General features: G+C 43.8%; 1 protein-coding gene across 2 annotated transcripts in view; it reads left to right on the top strand.

Annotated features, from left to right (window-relative positions):
- The window catches only part of ipo11 (importin 11), a 239,237-nt gene that overhangs the window by 184,613 nt on the left and 36,135 nt on the right, over window positions 1-18,489 (top strand). For both annotated transcript variants that reach the window (XM_038988255.1, XM_038988263.1), the window contains 2 exons: window positions 9,246-9,341; window positions 11,335-11,419. In XM_038988255.1, coding sequence (XP_038844183.1) covers window positions 9,246-9,341; window positions 11,335-11,419 — 181 coding nt within the window. Of the gene's footprint in view, window positions 1-9,245; window positions 9,342-11,334; window positions 11,420-18,489 lie in introns of those variants that run through there.

Here is an 18,489-nt window from a genome sequence, read left to right as displayed (position 1 = left end):
TAATTTGCTCCCATTAGAAACGACAGGCTGTGGTCTATCATGGGTTAGTTATAAAAACCTTTGTCTCGACTATCCATCCACTCACAAGTTTGACGCTGAGTTTGAAGCTCCACTGCCCTCTTTTTCTCAAGTTATTTTCCCCTCTCGTTTCCTTCCATTGGTATGACCAACCCACTCTGTTCTCACCCTTTCAAAGAAAGTCTCAAATAATGAATCTATGAATGTTTTTTTCCCCTAGGCATTGGGTGTTCAATGGGAAACATTAAAGTAGCTGAAATTCTGTATCTTCAGCTTTCTGAAGGAAGTGTAGTTTTGACAGCATAGTCCTTTCAGATCTGTTATTTAGTTAGCTAATTCGTTAGTTAGCTAATATTTGTTAGTCGGTTAGGAAGCTACTTAGTTAACGTTAGTTAGATAGTAAGCTAGTTAGCTAGCAAATAACTTGTGAGAAGGCTAGCTAGTAACTTAGTTAGCTAGCTTGCTAGGGAATGGGGCTTGAGGTTGAACTGGAACCAGCCAGCTACATATACTCACAGATGCGTGCCCTCAATAATTCAGCCTATATGAACTGTTGGAACCTATGAATAAATAAAACATGGAGGATGACATGCAGAAAACTGAAACGGCTTGAAGGTCCAACATGTAACGAACTCTGGTGAATGTGTCATCAGATGTTTAATAGATTGTAGTGCTCGACTTGGTCTGAAATAGGTGCCGGTACTCAATTTGGGTGCCGGTACGGTTTATATTTAGGTGCAGGAGCAAAAGGAGCTTAAGCAGCAGATGATTTTAGGTGCCGGCACTCCGCTCCGATGAGCTCCTGCCAAAGTCGAGCACTGATAGATTATATCTTTGATGCACTGAGCTGAGCTATCAAATGGTGGCTGGACCTTGTCTTCCCCATCGGGTTTTCACCACATTAGAGAAAAATGTGTCTCTCTGTCCTCTCATTTTCAATCACTGCCCACATTCCCTACTTTCTAATATGCATTCTTTGCTTGTCTTATTGGCAGAATTTTCTTATCCAGATCTTCTTTCACCCTCTCTTTCTTGCTCACTGTCTTTTCCCTCCCTCACTTCATGTCTCCCCGGTCTCTCTCCCCTCCAAGATAGTAACCATGGTTACCACCTAACATACAGTAATAACATGATGTTATCACTGAAACATGACTGTCAAATAAAGCACTACCAGTGGGCTAGTTTAGCAAGAATTTTACACCCTACTTTTTCTTTTTTTACACGTACTTCAGCAGATGTCGAGGTACCATCATTGTGCCTCATGAAAAGGCATACGTTAAAGTATCATCAAATCCCAAATAAATGGTTTTGCCCAGCTCCTTCCCAATCCAATATCTATCAACACATACACTCCACAGATTACTACACATGGATAATCAATGAAGTCACTTTACCTCTCTCCGTCCCATCTGCTCTCTCCAGCCAAACTTAAATCCCTGTCACTAGAATGGAATCGACTTTCCTGTCTCTCCAAATCAATGTCTGAAATACAAGCTTGGCCTTTGCTACTCACACCCAGCTTTGTGGTCATCTGTAGCTCACTTGGTATAGCATGGCGCTTGCAATGCCAGGATAGTGGGTTCGATTCCTGGGACTACCCACACGTAAAATGTATGCATGCGTGACTGTAAGTCGCTTTGGATAAAAGTGTCTGCTAAATGGCATTTTATTATTATAGCCCCCATTTAGACCGCTGATAGCTTATTATTCATTTATTATTACGTTATTATCCCTTTCATACACAGCACTGGAAAGTTGATTGAGAAGTGTTTAGAATGTTAGGGGTACTCAACTTTTGTGAGGGATTTTGCTTTCTCAGATCGTGCTATTAGCATTTGAACCTTAGATAATATTTTCCAATCCAATGGTGTGTAGACTAGAGCAGGTTTTGAATCTTAGAGAGATGTTCTCTTCATTCCCTTTCAGGTATTAGCTTCGTTAGTTCGTAGAGGGAGGAAGTACTGCAATTTCACAATAGGCCTATGTGTTTTTATGACTGCCAAGTATTGGGTTCTTGGAAACAAACGTAGGTGAGTGGTAGATGAGTGAAACCAACAGAGACAGACTGACACTGAAAGCCAGACAGAGAAACAAAGCAAGTAGAAAGACCAAGAGGGAGGGCGAGCGGGAAAGAGAAAAGTGGAATATGTGGCTAGAAATTATATGAGCGAGAAAGTGAATAGGTGAGGGTGAACATAGACGCGACACACGAGGGGAGCAATGTGTGTTGTAGTGGAAGTTAAGGTCCAACGTGATGTTAAATATGTTCTTTGATCCTCTGCTCCAGGGTTGTCTGTCATAAAGTACCAGTCAAAATGTTGGACACACCTACTTAATCAAGGGTTTTTCTGTATTTTTTACTATTTTCTACATTGTCGAATAATAGTGAAGACATAAACTATGAAATAACACATATGGAAACATGTACAGTAGTAACCAAATATACACTGCTCAAAAAAATAAAGGGAACACTTAAACAACACAATGTAACTCCAAGTCAATCACACTTCTGTGAAATCAAACTGTCCACTTAGGAAGCAACACTGATTGACAATAAATTTCACATTCTGTTGTGCAAATGGATTAGACAAAAGGTGGAAATTATAGGCAATTAGCAAGACACCCCCAATAAAGGAGTGGTTCTGCAGGTGGTGACCACAGACCACTTCTCAGTTCCTATGCTTCCTGGCTGATGTTTTGGTCACTTTTGAATGCTGGCGGTGCTTTCACTCTAGTGGTAGCATGAGACGGAGTCTACAACCCACACAAGTGGCTCAGGTAGTGCAGCTCATCCAGGATGGCACATCAATGCGAGCTGTGGCAAGAAGGTTTGCTGTGTGTCAGCGTAGTGTCCAGAGCATGGAGGTGCTACCAGGAGACAGGCCAGTACATCAGGAGACGTGGAGGAGGCCGTAGGAGGGCAATAACCCAGCAGCAGGACCGCTACCTCCGCCTTTGTGCAAGGAGGAGCAGGTGGAGCACTGCCAGAGCCCTGCAAAATGACCTCCAGCAGGCCACAAATGTGCATGTGTCTGCTCAAACGGTCAGAAACAGACTCCATGAGGGTGGTATGAGGGCCCGACGTCCACAGGTGTGGGTTGTGCTTATAGCCCAACACCGTGCAGGACGTTTGGCATTTGCCAGAGAACACCAAGATTGGCAAATTCGCCACTGGCGCCCTGTGCTCTTCACAGATGAAAGCAGGTTCACACTGAGCACATGAGCACATGTGACAGAGTCTGGAGACGCCGTGGAGAACGTTCTGCTGCCTGCAACATCTTCCAGCATGACCGGTTTGGCGGTGGGTCAGTCATGGTGTGGGGTGGCATTTCTTTGGGGGGCCGCACAGCCCTCCATGTGCTCGCCAGAGGTAGCCTGACTGCCATTAGGTACCGAGATGAGATCCTCAGACCCCTTGTGAGACCATATGCTGGTGCGGTTGGCCCTGGGTTCCTCCTAATGCAAGACAATGCTAGACCTCATGTGGCTGGAGTGTGTCAGCAGTTCCTGCAAGAGGAAGGCATTGATGCTATGGACTGGCCTGCCCGTTCCCCAGACCTGAATCCAATTGAGCACATCTGGGACATCATGTCTCGCTCCATCCACCAACGCCACGTTGCACCACAGACTGTCCAGGAGTTGGCGGATGCTTTAGTCCAGGTCTGGGAGGAGATCCCTCAGGAGACCATCCGCCACCTCATCAGGAGCATGCCCAGGTGTTGTAGGGAGGTCATACAGGCACGTGGAGGCCACACACACTACTGAGCCTCATTTTGACTTGTTTTAAGGACATTACATCAAAGTTGGATCAGCCTATAGTGTGGTTTTCCACTTTAATTTTGAGTGTGACTCCAAATCCAGACCTCCATGGGTTGATAAATTTGATTTCCATTGATCATTTTTGTGTGATTTTGTTGTCAGCACATTCAACTATGTAAAGAAAAAAGTATTTAATAAGAATATTTCATTCATTCAGATCTAGGATGTGTTATTTTAGTGTTACAGCACTACTAAAGGGCACCAATAAGAAGAAGAGACAAGCTTGCGCCAAGAAACACAAGCAATGGACATTAGATGGGTGGATATCTGTCCTTTGGTCTGATGAGTCCAAATTTGAGATTTTGGGCTCCAACCGTCATGTCTTTGTGAGACGCAGAATAGGTGAATGGATGATCTCCGTATGTGTGGTTCCTACCGTGAAGCATGGAGGAGGAGGAGTGATTGTGTGGGGGTGCTTTGCTGGTGACACTGTCAATGGTTTATTTAGAATTCAAGGAACACTTAACCAGCATGGCTACCACATCATTCTGCAGTGATACGCCATCCCATCTGGTATGCGCTTAGTGGGACTATCATTTGTTTTTCAACATGACAATGACCCAAAACCAACCTCCAGGCTGTGTAAGGGCTATTTGACCAAGAAGGAGAGTGATGGAGTGCTGCATCAGATGACCTGGCCTCCACAATCACCCGACCTCAACCCAATTGAGATGTTTTGGGATGAGTTGGACTGCAGAGTGAAGGAAATGCAGCCAGCAAGGGCTCAGCATATGTGGGAAGTCCTTCAAGACTGTTGGAAAAGTATTCCTCTTTTTTTTAACTTTATTTAACTAGGCAAGTCAGTTAAGAACAAATTCTTATTTTCAATGTCGGCCTAGGAACAGTGGGTTAAACTGCCTTGTTCAGGGGCAGAACGACAGATTTTTGCCTTGTCAGCTCGGGGATTCGATCTTGCAACTTTTCGGTTACTAATCCAACGCTCTAACCACTAGGCTACCTGCCACCACGTGAAGCTGGTTGAGAGAATGTCTAGAGTGTGCAAAGCTGTCATCAAGGCAAAGGGTGTCTGTCTACTTTGAAGAATCTCAAATATGAAATATATTTTGATTTGTCTAACAATTTTAGGTTACTACATGATTCCATGTGTGTTATTTCATAGTTTTGATGTCTTCACTATTATTCAACAATGTAGAAAATAGTAAAAAATTATGAAAAACCCTTGAATGAGTAGGTTTGTCCAAACTTTTGACTGATACTGTATGTCCCCGGGGATGTTACTTCTCTCCATGTAGACATTCACATGTTTGCACACATACAGTGCATTCGGAAAGTATTCAGACCCCTTGACTTTTTCTACATTTTGGTACGTTACAGCCTTATTCTAAAATTGATTAAATTGTTTAGTTTTTTCTCATCAATCTACACACAATACCCCATAATGACAAAGAAAAACAGTTTTTTTGAAATTGTTACAAATTTATTGAAAATAAACCTAAATATAGCATTTGCATAAGTATTCAGACCCTTTACTCAGTACTTTGTTGAAGAACCTTTGGCAGCTTTGGCAAGCTATAAGCTTGGCACACCTGTATTTGGGGAGTTTCCCCCATTCTTTTCTGCAGATCCTCTCAAGTTCTGTCAGGTTGGATGGGGAGCATCGCTGCACAGATATCTCTCCAGAGATGTTCGCTCTGATTCAAGTCCGGGTTTTGGCTGGGCCACTCAAGGACATTCAGAGACTTGTCCCGAAACCGCTCTTCATTGTCTTGGCTGTGTTTAGGATCGTTGTCCTGTTGGGCGTGGAACCTTCGCCCCAGTCTGAGGCCCTGAGCACTCTGGAGCAGGTTTTCATCAAGGATCTCTCTGTACTTTTCTCTGTTCATCTTTCCCTCGATCCTGACTAGTCTCCTGGTCCCTGTCGCTGAAAAACATCCCCATAGCAGGATGCTGCCACCACCATGCTTCACCGTAGGGATGGTGCCAGGTTTCCTCCAGATGTGACGCTTGGCATTCAGGCCAAAGAGTTCAATCTTGCTTTCATTAGACCAGAGAAATTTGTTTCTCATGGTCAGAGTCCTTTAGGTGCCTTTTGGCAAACTCAAAGCTGACTGTCATGTGCCTTTTTACTGAAGAGTGGCTTCCGTCTGGCCACTACCGTAAAGGCCAGATTGGTGGAGTGCTGCACAGATGGTTGTCCTTCTGGAAGGTTCTCCCATCTCCACAGAGGAACTCTGGAGCTCTGTCACAGTGCCCATCAGGTTTTTGGTCACCTCCCTGACCAAGGCCCTGCTCCCCTGATTGCTCAGTTTGGCAGGGCCGCCACCTCTAGGAAGAGGCTTGGTGGTTCCAAACTAAATCCATTTAAGAATGATGGAGGCCACTGTGTTCTTGGGGACTTTCAATGCTGCAGATATTTTTTTGGCACCCTTCCCCAGTTCTGTGCCTCGACACAATGCTGTCTCGGAGCTTCGACTTCGTGGTTTGGTTTTTGCTCTGGCATGCACTGTCAACTGTGGGACCTTTATATAGACAGATGTGTGCCTTTCCAAATCATGTCCAATCAATTGAATTTACCACAGGTGGACTCCAATGAAATTGTATACACATCTCAAGGATGATCAATGGAAACAGGATGCACCTGAGCTCAATTTCTAAATACTTATGTAAATAAAGTATTTCAGTTTTATTTTTGATAAATTTGCAAACATTTCTAAACCTGTTTTTGCTTCGTCATCATCGGGTTTTGTGTGTAGATTGAGATTTTTATTTGTTTAATACATTTTTGAATAAGGCTGTAATGTAACAAAATGTGGAAAAGGTCAAGGGGTCTGAATACTTTCCGAATGCTCTGTACATGTTTGGCACACACATGGCGCCAATATCGTTTCTGTGACATAAAGCCACACATCGGGGTTTGCGTTCGGAAAATGTGGCACAGGATATTTGATCAGCAACATTTGAATTTACCGGACATTGGCGAAATCTGCCGGACCCATATGCATTGGGTGCGTAAGCTGATTAGATCATCCACCCAAGGTGCTCAGAATGACAGAAATCTCATTTAGATTATGGTAATTATTAACCCTGATCAAGACAGCTTATCTGTCGAAACGTTGGATATTAGGTTATTACATTATTGCATCTGAGCTCCTAGAGTGTGCTGCTCTCCTTTAATTTTTCAAGTGTTCTACTCCGCTAGCCAGCGCCTCGCCTAAATAGGTGTGTTTCTTTCGCCTCTAAATTATCATTAACAGAACATCCAAGCCGAGGATGCAACATTGTGTGTTCCTTCTTACCAAATTCTGAGGACCATAATGGAAAAAAGTCCCAGACGTTGTGTGTTATCCTCAATGATTTTACCCATGTGGATTGTATGGCTTTTTCAAGTTTTGTGTGACACTTGTTTTTCTTAAATGGTCGAATGAATCCACGAAACGATGTGCACTTTGAATAACTGTCCATTTTACTTTCCCTCAGCCAACAAGACGAGTAACGAACAGCAACATCACTAGCCTATGTCAATCTACTATCCCCCATAGGAGAAAAGTGTATCTGTTCTATTAGTCAGCGTGTCAAGAAATAAATAGCCCAAACAGACTCTGGGACAAATCAAATGTTATTGATCACATACACATGATTAGCAGATGTTAATGCTAGTGTAGCGAAATGCTTGTGCTTCTAATTCCGACAGTGCAGTAATATCTAACAAGTAATCTAACAATTTCCCAACAACTACCTAATACACACAAATCTAAAGGGGTGAATGAGAATATGTACATATAAATATATGGATGAGCGATGGCCGAGCAGCATAGGCAAGGTGCAATAGATGGTGTAAAATACAGTATATACATATGATATGAGTAATGTAGCATATTTAAACATGATTAAAGTGGCATTATTTAAAGTGACTAGTGATCCATTTATTAAAGTGGCCAGTGATTGGGTCTCAATGTAGGCAGCAGCCTCTCTGAGTTAGTGATTGCTGTTTAGCAGTCTGATGGCCTTGAGATAGAAGCTGTTTTTCAGTCTCTCGGTCCCAGCTTTGATGCACCTTTTTGACCTCGCCTTCTGGATTGTAGCAGTGGCTCGGGTTGTTGTTGTCCTTGAGGATCTTTTTGGCCTTCCTGTGACATCGGGGGCTGTAGGTGTCATGGAGGGCAGGTAGTTTGCCCCCCCGGTGATGCGTTGTGCTGACCTCACTACCCTCTGGAGAGCCTTGTGGTTGAGGGCTGTGCAGTTGCCGTACCAGGCTGTGATACAGCCCTACAGGAGCAGTACCAGGCTGTGATACAGCCCTACAGGATGCTCTCGATTGTGCATCTGTTAAAGTTTGTGTAACATTTCAGTTTGTCTGTGATGTGTAGCTTAACATTTTCCACCTTCTCCACTGCTGTCTCGTAGATTTGGATAGGGAGGTGCTCCCTCTGCTGATTCCTGAAGTCCACGATCATCTCCTTTGTTTTGTTGACGTTGAGTGAGAGGTTGTTTTCCTGACACCACACTCCGAGTGCCCTCACCTCCTCCTTGTAGGCTGTCTCGTCGTTGTTGGTAATCAAGCCCACTACTGTTGTGTCGCCTGAAAACTTGATGATTGAGTTGGAGGCGTGGGTGAACAGGGAGTACAGGAGGTGGCTGAGCATGCACCCTTGTGGGGCCCCAGTGTTGAGGGTCAGCGAAGTGGAGATGTTTCCTACCTTGACCACCTGGGGGCGGCCCGTCGGGAAGTCCAGGACCCAATTGCACAGGGCGGGGTTGAGACACAGGGCCTCCAGTTTGATGATGAGCTTGGAGGGTACTATGGTGTTGAATGCTGAGCTGTAGTCAATTAACAGCATTCTTACATAGGTGTTCCTCTTGTCCAGATGGGGGATAGGGCAGTGTGATGGCGATTGCGATATTTACATCAATGAATAAAACCTTTATTTAATTGGGCAAGTCAGTTAAGAAGAAATTCTTATTTACAATGTAGGCCTAGCAAAAGGCCTCCATCGGGGACGGGGATTAAAAATATAGGACAAAACACCTAAGACAACAGCACAGCATGGTAGCAGCACAGGGTACAAACATTATTTCAATTGAAACAATTGACATTTTAGTAGACCCTCTTATATGAGTGCATACATTTTCATATTTGTCCCCCGTGGGAATCGAACCCACAACCCTGGCTGCTCTACCAGCTGAGCCACGCGGGAACACGCACGATTCTCAAAGGGACCATTGATCCAACTGTTTGATACCGGACACTGTGGATGATCCAGAAGAAACTGTCTCTTATTGTGTCCCAGTGTGGAGATGTTCTGTGTGTTACACTGGAACAACAACAACAGCGTTATCTTAAATGGTTGTTGTTCATAGTCTTGTTCTTGTTGTTGTTTTGCAGTTTGTTTGCGAATGTGTGTTGTTGCAGTTTGCCTTTTTTAATGTGATTTTTTTGTGTGTTCTAGTGTGGTCCAGGAGAAGTTCTGTGGCATCATCAACATCTGTGTGGAGGCGCTGCATGACGTGATGACGGAAGACTCCGACACAGGAACCCTCAAAGAGTACGTCTGACCTGAACGCGACCACAACACGACCACAGCACCACCACATTATGACCATAGCTTGCCCACAGCATGACCACAACGACAGTCAATAGAACTGATGACAGAAATGGAAATGCGTGTGATGCAAAAAATGGATTTAGTCTGATCCTTTAAACTGTGTGAATGTGAGAAACAGAAAGCAAGAACCACAGTGTCTACGGTTAGAATCTGAGGGCGCCTACATGAAATCGGAATCGGTGGTAGGAATCTGAAAGACATCGAACCCAAAAGCCTAAAGAGAAAGTTTGAAAAAGTAATGTAATCCCATAAGGAGGAGGTGTGCTGGTTCAACATAACATTGGCTGTGCCAATCTGGGGATTTAATGGTGCGTGAAATGGCACAGGGAACAATGGTGCACAGCGTAATAGTGTTTACCCCAGACATATGATAGCAGCCCCAGCGCTACCGACCCCCGCCCAGACAGCAAACTGGCATGCGGAGTTCACACTTCAAGTTATTTTGACTGTTGTTGAAAGTTGTTAGGAATCAGCTCTGGGCATCCTAGTAAATGGAAGATTCTTGCTTTTATTGTTTGCAAATGCAATAAACGGACACACTGATGGAAATAAGAAGTTGATGCAAATAGTGAGGAATTACTGGGTAGTTTGTCACCACCATGCTTGTGTATTTGTGTGTGTGTGTGTATTTGTGTGTGTGTGTGTGTGTGTGTGTGTGTGTGTGTGTGTGTGTGTGTGTGTGTGTGTGTGTGTGTGTGTGTGTGTGTGTGTGTGTGTGTGTGTGTGTGTGTGTGTGTGTGTGTGTGTGTGTGTCATTCTCACAAAACTGACATTTGACCCCAAATATCTTGTCATTTTTCATGACATTTCCATTTCCTCTTGGATCACTGAGATTAGATCTGTACTTATCTATTTCATAATTATTATGTTTTTCGATTAGATATTATGCATTTTACCACCATTTCCACAAAGTTCTCATTACCGTAACAGTCCAAAAAAGTAATACATTTCAAATATATTTTTTATGTTGCTCCACTAATTAAAAATGTAATTATACAATTATAATCAAATTGTATTTGACATCTTTACCCAATTTGAGCTTCAGCCTTTTCGGTAATGCGAAGGTGAAGTGGAGTCAAAGGGGTGTTTGAGAATAAGAACCTCATTCTGAATTCATATACAGTAAGCAAATAAATGAAGTTCTATTACATCTCTAGATTGCCATTTTTACAGAAACTTGACAAAGTGTCCACAGACACTTTGTACGTAATAAATATTATAGTTTAATGTAAACTTCAACTATTATAACCTTTTTTGTGATTTATGGACAAACGACAACATATTTTGTGTTTTATTCATGCATGTTGGGTTTTTCTAATTTAACATTTTATAAAAAATGACCAGAGAATTTAATCCGGATGTATTTCGGTAATGACAATTTGGGGTGAAAATTAAGGATTCGGGATAAAGTTTATTTAAAATATGACACTTTGCCAAAAACTAAACATCTTAGTCCTCAGAATGATAGTTGATATTTGCAGATGCATCATGGTTTTGTTGCTCAATTTGCTATAGACATGTTTGAAACTGGTTTCATGAGAATCACCTGTATAATACTTTTGTGTGTAAATATGTATGTGAATGAATGTGTGAATGTTTGTGTGTGCAGCAAGTATCTGGTGTGTATGATATACGAGAGTGATGCCGCAGTGCATCATGGGTTTTAGATGATGTCATGCCCTAAGGTTCTCTCCCCTCGAAGACTCTTCATCACAGTCACCATGTCTATGATACATTCACTACTGCATTATCAATCACACGGCTGCATGATTCATGGGCCTACCCGTTGGGCCATATGTGTTGGCGCATTGTACATGTGTCTGTCTGTGTGTGGCGCGCTTGCATGTATGTGTGCGTGCGTAGGGTGCATGTATATGTTGGTACAGGTCTGTCTGTCCATGTGTAACTGTGTGTGTGTGTTTCTCTCTGCTAGCTGTATGTTGATGAGCCATTTCGAGGAACCCAAGCTGACTGACGATGAGGAGCCTCCCACAGAACAGGACAAGAGGAAGAAACTGGTGAGTCTATACACACACACACACACACACACACACACACACACACACACACACACACACACACACACAGAGAGAGAGAGACAGAGGACAGTGTGTTCTGTTAAATTACAACCACAGCATTTTCTCCCCACTGCAGAGCGTGTTGGTATTTGGTTTTGTTTCAAACCATTGGCAACTTTCTGAGCCATGGTTCTCGTTTTACGTGTGTCCGTCCTGCTGTGTGTCTGTGGACAGTCATGGTTCCTCTGCAGGCTCCACGGGTGGTTCACAGTGGGTAAAATAATAACGCTATATATATTAAAGTATGACTTTACTCTACCAACCGCCCGCTTACTCTCCTAAACAGGTTGAATAAGTTGGTGTGTTGGTGCACATCTACGCACAGGGGTGTGTGGGAATGAGTGTATACGTGTGTGTGTGTGTGTGTATGTCTGCGCGCGCACGGTTTTGTTTGCATGTTTGTTTATGTCGGCACTGTGTGGCGGTGTCCCACAGCACTTATCACCTCAGCCCAGACCCCTGATGTTTCCCCTGAGGGTAAGACAGCAGAGCACAAAGAGACAGCAGCACTATAACACACACACAGCTGGCACTGCTTGTTCCAGCGCAGCTCCCTTGAAGGATGGTCGCTGTGTTCAGTCTGACTCTTTCTCTCTCTGTTTCTCTCTCGCTCTCACTCTCACTCTCTCTCACTCTCTCACACACACACACACACATACATTGTTGATCTGCTTGCTAGCCAGCAAGGGGAGAGCATATTCGTTTTTTAAGTGTTAGAAGAGAGCTAAATGTTCTGCCTTAGATCCCCAGTCCAACACGGCGATATCTCACACCTGCACAGCCGCTGTGTGCACTCAAGCGCTGTCTCTAGCAGGTGGGTTTGCTTCAGTAGTTGTGTGATCTGGGACACGGCCCCCTACCACCGGTGTGACAGTAATAGAATGGAACAAGGCCCAGTCAGAGCACTCTCGGAGTCTAGAGTGTAGCAAAACACACACACACGCACTCCTGCTCACATCTCTAGTGCTGCTCGTCGCAGGGCGGAAACCCTTTCCCTAGTCTCAATTAAAGAGACAGATTAACTGTGCATATGCACCGCCCTGCGTACCGTTCTCAGAAGGGCATTTGAAATAAGCAACAAAACCATGTTTTTTTTTAACCTTCACTTTACCTTTCATGTTGCGCTTATCATATTTAGTCTCCTCGGGAGAAAACCGTCACAGACATTTCAGCTATCCAGAAGCTTGTAAAGTTTGTTCTGTGGCGCTTACCATAGCATGAGACAAGGTCTCAAGCCTCTTCAATGGGAGCTGTTTAAAAGCAGCAGACATACATCAACAGGGGGACAATGAGTAAACCTCTGAGGCAGAATGGACAAACTGCACTAAACTGTCTAGACTGACACCAGTCTAACACAATATTCTTGCTCCTCAATCGCTATTTCGATTAAATATTTTAAACACTGGTGTTTCCAGACCTCATCAGACTGCACAATCAACACATTAGCATGCCAGTGAGTGTCTCACCTGCACAATTGAATAGCGTTGTGTGTGTGTGTGCATGCAAGTGTACCGTGTTGGTGTCCTCTTGTGTGTCACCTGGCAAAATTGTATGCAACATAGTCTGCGAGGTAGCATTTGGCCTGTGTGTGTGTAACAGTGTACCTGTTTATGTGCTGCTACAGTGTCCCATCAACAGTGACCTTTGGCTAAGTGACGTCTGGGGCGCCATGTGTCCACTCCATAAGCCACGACTCCTGGTTGCGCCGCAAGTGTAGCTTCACTTATTAAACACCCGAAGTGTGTGTGCGCGTGCGTTTGTGCCCGTGTGGCGGTATATCCATATTCGTATCCCCTTTGTTCAGGTGCTGCACAAAATAGTGCAGAAAATGTATCATCTGTAACTCTCATTCTCCCAAACGCTTGATATAGTGGTCATTTGTGGAAATGGATATGGTCTCGATCTCCATTCGGGGACGTTCAGATGTCATGTATATTGGAGGCTTTAACAAGAGCATGTGGGGATGCGGTTTAGTTTGTCTGCAAGCAGGTAGGTGTTGTAGTGCCCGGAGGTGCTGTTGTTATGTTTCATTTTCTCCTCCTCATCCTACTCCTTCTCCTCCTCTGTTTCTCTCTCTCGCTCTCAGCTAGCTGTAGCCTTTCTCTGAACCGGCCTGAAGCTAAATTAATAAACACCATTTAGCACCATCCATCCAACCACTGAACAAGCTCATAGGTGTGGAAAGTTTCATTTTCTTTGAAGGCGTTAACGACTCTGAACTCTTTTATTGCCGTAGAAGTGCCAACTCGTTAAATCAGTGGGCCTAGGATGGAAATGAGCCTCTCCTGAGATGCAACACTGCCTGGCTTTGTCAATCATGAATGGATGTCAATAGGAGAATTTTGTGTAAGTCGGGGTTACACGCACAAATTTCATGTCGGGGTTCGGCCCTTGAAGCGTAAGATATCGACGTCTCTTCCGATGTAGTGTGTGTTTGTGTGTGTCTGGGTTGGTTTAGACGGAGCAGACGTAACAGCAGCAGTTGTAACAGTGTTAGTGTGTGTAGGGCTGGCACAATTACCGTTTAACGGTGACATAACCATTTTGGGGGGTTGGGGGGGGGGGGGCAAACAGCTGGCTGAAGATGGCCAGGCATTCATGCAGTAATATGGACTCTTAAAGGGATAGTTCACACATGACTGATATTAGCATTTTTTGTGCATCATGTCCAAATAATCTGAAAGTATCTCAAATTGATTGTGAAGCTCAAAAAAAGTCACATAGACGTTTTGAAAATGATGCGTTAAAAATGCTAATATCGGTCCCATGACTTGATTGGGGTTTGTGCCACAAACGCTAAAAGATTAGCATGTGGACACAGTGCCAGGGCAACTAAAGCATGGATTGCTGTCACACCTAATTCACATACTGCTTACAAGGTAAGGAAACCAATATGTCATTGTGTAATTTGGGTGAACTATCCCTTTAACGACGTGATGAAACTTTGTTGCGCCTTGATGAAACTAGCGAATGAGTCTTCGGTCGCCTAGGCAACGCCCCGCACAATGCAGCAGCAGCAAACATAGAAATAGAATGTTTTAATTACATTTCTATGGCAGCACATGCAGTCAGGAGCGAAGGAGAGGAGACAATGTGTGGCGGGAAATAATGTGGCTGGCCAATTACTGTCATCCAAAATTCCATGACCCTCACAACCGTGTGTGTTGCCCGAGGTTCAACTCTCTCACCGGTGTGTGTGTGTGTGGTGAAATATCCTCATCTCTCCTTTTCAGTCTCCTCTCATATTAGTTATATATGCTTCACCTCTCGCTGTAGAACCTCAATAATGTACAGACAACAGCCAGGAAGACGAAGGAGTGAGCTCTATCATACCTCCCTTCCCGCCATCACTCCATTCTGCTCTCAATCTACCTCTCGATTCATTTCTCTCCCTCTCATTCCTCTATACCTCCTTGCCCCTACCTTCCTTTTGTCCTCCTTTCCCTCCCTCCTTACATCTTTTCAGCCATCACTCCCTCCTTCCCTCCATCCGTCCTCCCTCCACCACCACTGAAGTAACTACTTCTACTGCTAATAAACAACTAAAATATATTATCCCACTACTATTTATAATACAGTCACTACCTCTGCTACTACACTAGTCTCACATTTTAAACACTAGCCTCTATCAATTTTAACTTCTACACTTCTCCCACTGACATAAAAATACATTTGGACAGCTGAAGCAAGTCGCACAATTTTTCCTGCAAAATCTACCTTTCTAGTTCTTTTGTTTTATTCATGCCTGGAGGTCCCTCTGCTTGCAGATGATGGTTGTATCTTTTCGGATGAAAAGATTTCCCCCTGCTCTGCTGTCTGAATAAAAGATGAACAGAATAACAGAGGGATAAATCTGAAGTTACGCTGTGTTGTTCCCTCAGACTTCTGCTGTTTCTCTTCCCTCTTTCACTGACAGACAAACCCGGGTGGAGCGCTTCCCTGGTGTGTCTTGCCATCAGTCTACTATGTGTGTGGGTGTGTGTACTAGCAGGGTGTGGTCGTTCAGTGTGTGTGTTGTGTGTGGTTGTACTAGTGGGGTGTGTGTGTGGGTGTCCAGACTTCTGGATCTCTTGTTTATCCAATGGTAATTTGTGTTTCTACTCCCTCTACCCTCAGGGGACTCTATGCCAGGGCTGTGTGTGTGTGTGTGTGTGTGTGTGTGTGTGTGTGTGTGTGTGTGTGTGTGTGTGTGTGTGGTCAAGGCAATTTGGATAATGCTTGCTCATTGTAGTGTAAGAAAACCAGGACTCAGAGCTAGGCCATTATCCAACTGAAATACACACTGTCTTACAAACACACATAGTCCTCGATACACACACTCTGTCTTTCACAAACACCATACCCTCAGATACACAAACTCCAGACAGAGACACTGTACAGCACTTTGAGCAAGATGGAGAGCGCATCGATGATGGGTGGTGAGCATATAAAGAAGGGATGGGGGAAGACATAGGAACATCAATGGGGGTGGGGGCAGCACTTTGAGACGAGAGCATCAGGGATAGGTGGAGGAGGCGAGAGAAGAGGGAAACAAAAAGAAGAGGATGAAGAATTGACTAGGAGCAGAGGCAGTGGCGTGATGGGCACAGTGTGGAAGATGGAGTCGAGGAGGGATGTTGAGTGACAGATGATGGAGGGTGCTGGAGTCAGAATGTGGAGTGACAATGTGGGATCGATGGTTTGGTTCAGAGGCTATTCTGTATTTTTTATTTGATATTTAATGTTCAGGCGTAGCACCCCCGTGCAGGACACAATTGTCTGCCTCTTTTGGGAGTTTAGGCCAGGGTAACTGCTATAAATGTAGGATTAAAATAAAACTGGATTTGATTTGTGCACGTGATTGTACGTGAATCTGTCTTTGGAATGACCTGCAGATGGAGTGATATGGGCTGGCCCATCTGTGTTTGCCATCAGTGTTTTGACCGGTGTGTCTGTAACTGTGTATGTGTGGTTGTCACAGTTCTTCTCGCTCCCCAGTGGCAAGCTCCCTAACTGGGTCACATTCCAACCTCCTCCTGGCTTCTCCAGACTTTTCATTTTTGTACAGTGTGTGTCTGGCAGGAAATGTCCCCCGGAGCATGTTGGAGGTAAAGACAGTCATCTAAATCAGCTTCAAGTTTATATTATTAAAGATGTTATCATGTATGAAGTGGAGGGGAAAGGGGGACACGCACTAAATATCAACTTGAAACATAAACGATCAATCTGTCGCCACAGCTAAAAGCATTTAGATTACACATAACCCGTGTTATGAAAAATACGACAGCAGAATAGTGATGAGGGAAAAATCGATAGTTGCATATCGGGATATTATTTTTGACGATGTATCGTTTTGACTTTCGCAATATTATTTTTTGCGTTAGTTGGCTGTATATGCACAAACTCCAGTCATTTTCTTTCATGGCTTGTTCTCCGCATTCTTTTTAAATGGGACAATATGTTTTAGCACTTTTCTTTCCCTGACTGATCAGAACTCGTTCTCTGTTGTCCCTCTGCAAAAGACATATGGTGAGCAATATGTTTGAAACATCAAATTGCAGTAAAATCGCAATATAGAATCGCAATACATATCGCATCAGCACCTAAGTATCATCGTATCGTGAGGTCCTTGGCCATTCCCAAACCTACAGTAGAAGAAGTGAAGAAAAACAATATGGTTGAAAACCAGTCGTAATGGGTCAGAGCTGGACTTTTTTCAGTGTGTTCAATTGGTTTGTTTTGGTTCTGAGTGGTTGTGATGGCTCTCATTGATCATTCCATCCTCCCACTTTTCTCTGTGGGATCATACGATTTACTGTCCTCAAACAGATGACATGGAGCGAAAGAGATGCGCCGCTGCTTTTGTTTTGGCCTAAACGTCACTGTGTACGCTTCAAAATGAAGAGGAATAATCCTGGAATGACTGTTTTTGTCTCGTCATTTCCTCGAGAGTTTCTCAAGGGTTCAGCTTTTCCTAGCTCTGCCACGTGTTACTTCTAAATAGCAGAAGAAATAGGGCACTACTTTTACTGGAAATGTCTTGTCTTGTGGTCTGTCAAATGTATCCCTAATCGCTTTTCACCCAGAACTAATGTCTTGCATAATTGGCCAGATGCTCGATTAAGTTCTGTGTCCATACATATTAAGAGAAGATATGAATAAATGCTAGGAGTGGAACCGGAAAGAGGAGCTCCACCCTCTCTCGAAAATTGTGATTTGTCCAAATAACAAGTGAGAAAAAAAACCTAAGCCCCTGAACTAATGCTGCTTGTTATCACACGCATCCCATTGCAGGATGACCTCTACCAGAATGTTTACATCATTTTATCTCTCGTAAACAGACTATGACCGCCCTTTCAGACTCTCCTTCAAAACCACACAAATACCGCATTCACCCAATCCTGATTTGTCCAAGTTTACCAGTGATGGAAAAACCCAAGCACCAAAACTATTGCTGCGTGTCATCAATTGGTGTTTATATTATAAATACAGATCTATGGTACGATTTACGTTAACATAGTCTGTCCACGAGATGAACTTTCCCCTGATCATTGACCTGCCCAAATAATCCCGTTTATGAACCATAATGTGAATGACAAAGTTGGTTTTCCTCTTGGATTTTGTCTTGCAGAGCCCCCATTAACTCGTATACGTCATCCACTAGTAGCCTGGTATTGCTTTCCAGTTCTCCCCAGCTGATGGGTTAAAGGCGCCCGCGTACAAGGTTCGGATTGCTCCTAGCAGAACTCGGCAAGGAGATGCGAAGGTCTGTGCCTTGCATACTCCCTTAATAAAAGACCTTAACTTGAAAAGCGAGAAAAAAGCAGCAATATTACGGTTTGTCCCTCTTGAGACTCCTTAGCAACAACATAGCCAGTATACACTTCCCCAAAATAGTCAGAATTAATCTGATAAATCAAGAAATCTGTAATTACGTGGAACAAAAATATAAATGCAACATGCAGCAATTTCAAAGATTTTACTGAGTTACAGTTCATATAAGGAAATCAGTCAATTTAAATAAATTCATT

The sequence above is a fragment of the Salvelinus namaycush genome, chromosome 1 (genome assembly GCF_016432855.1).
Source record: "Salvelinus namaycush isolate Seneca chromosome 1, SaNama_1.0, whole genome shotgun sequence".
Lineage (NCBI taxonomy): Eukaryota > Metazoa > Chordata > Actinopteri > Salmoniformes > Salmonidae > Salvelinus > Salvelinus namaycush.
The sequence above is the reverse complement of the archived record's forward strand: the minus strand, read 5'-3'. Positions and strand labels throughout refer to the sequence as shown.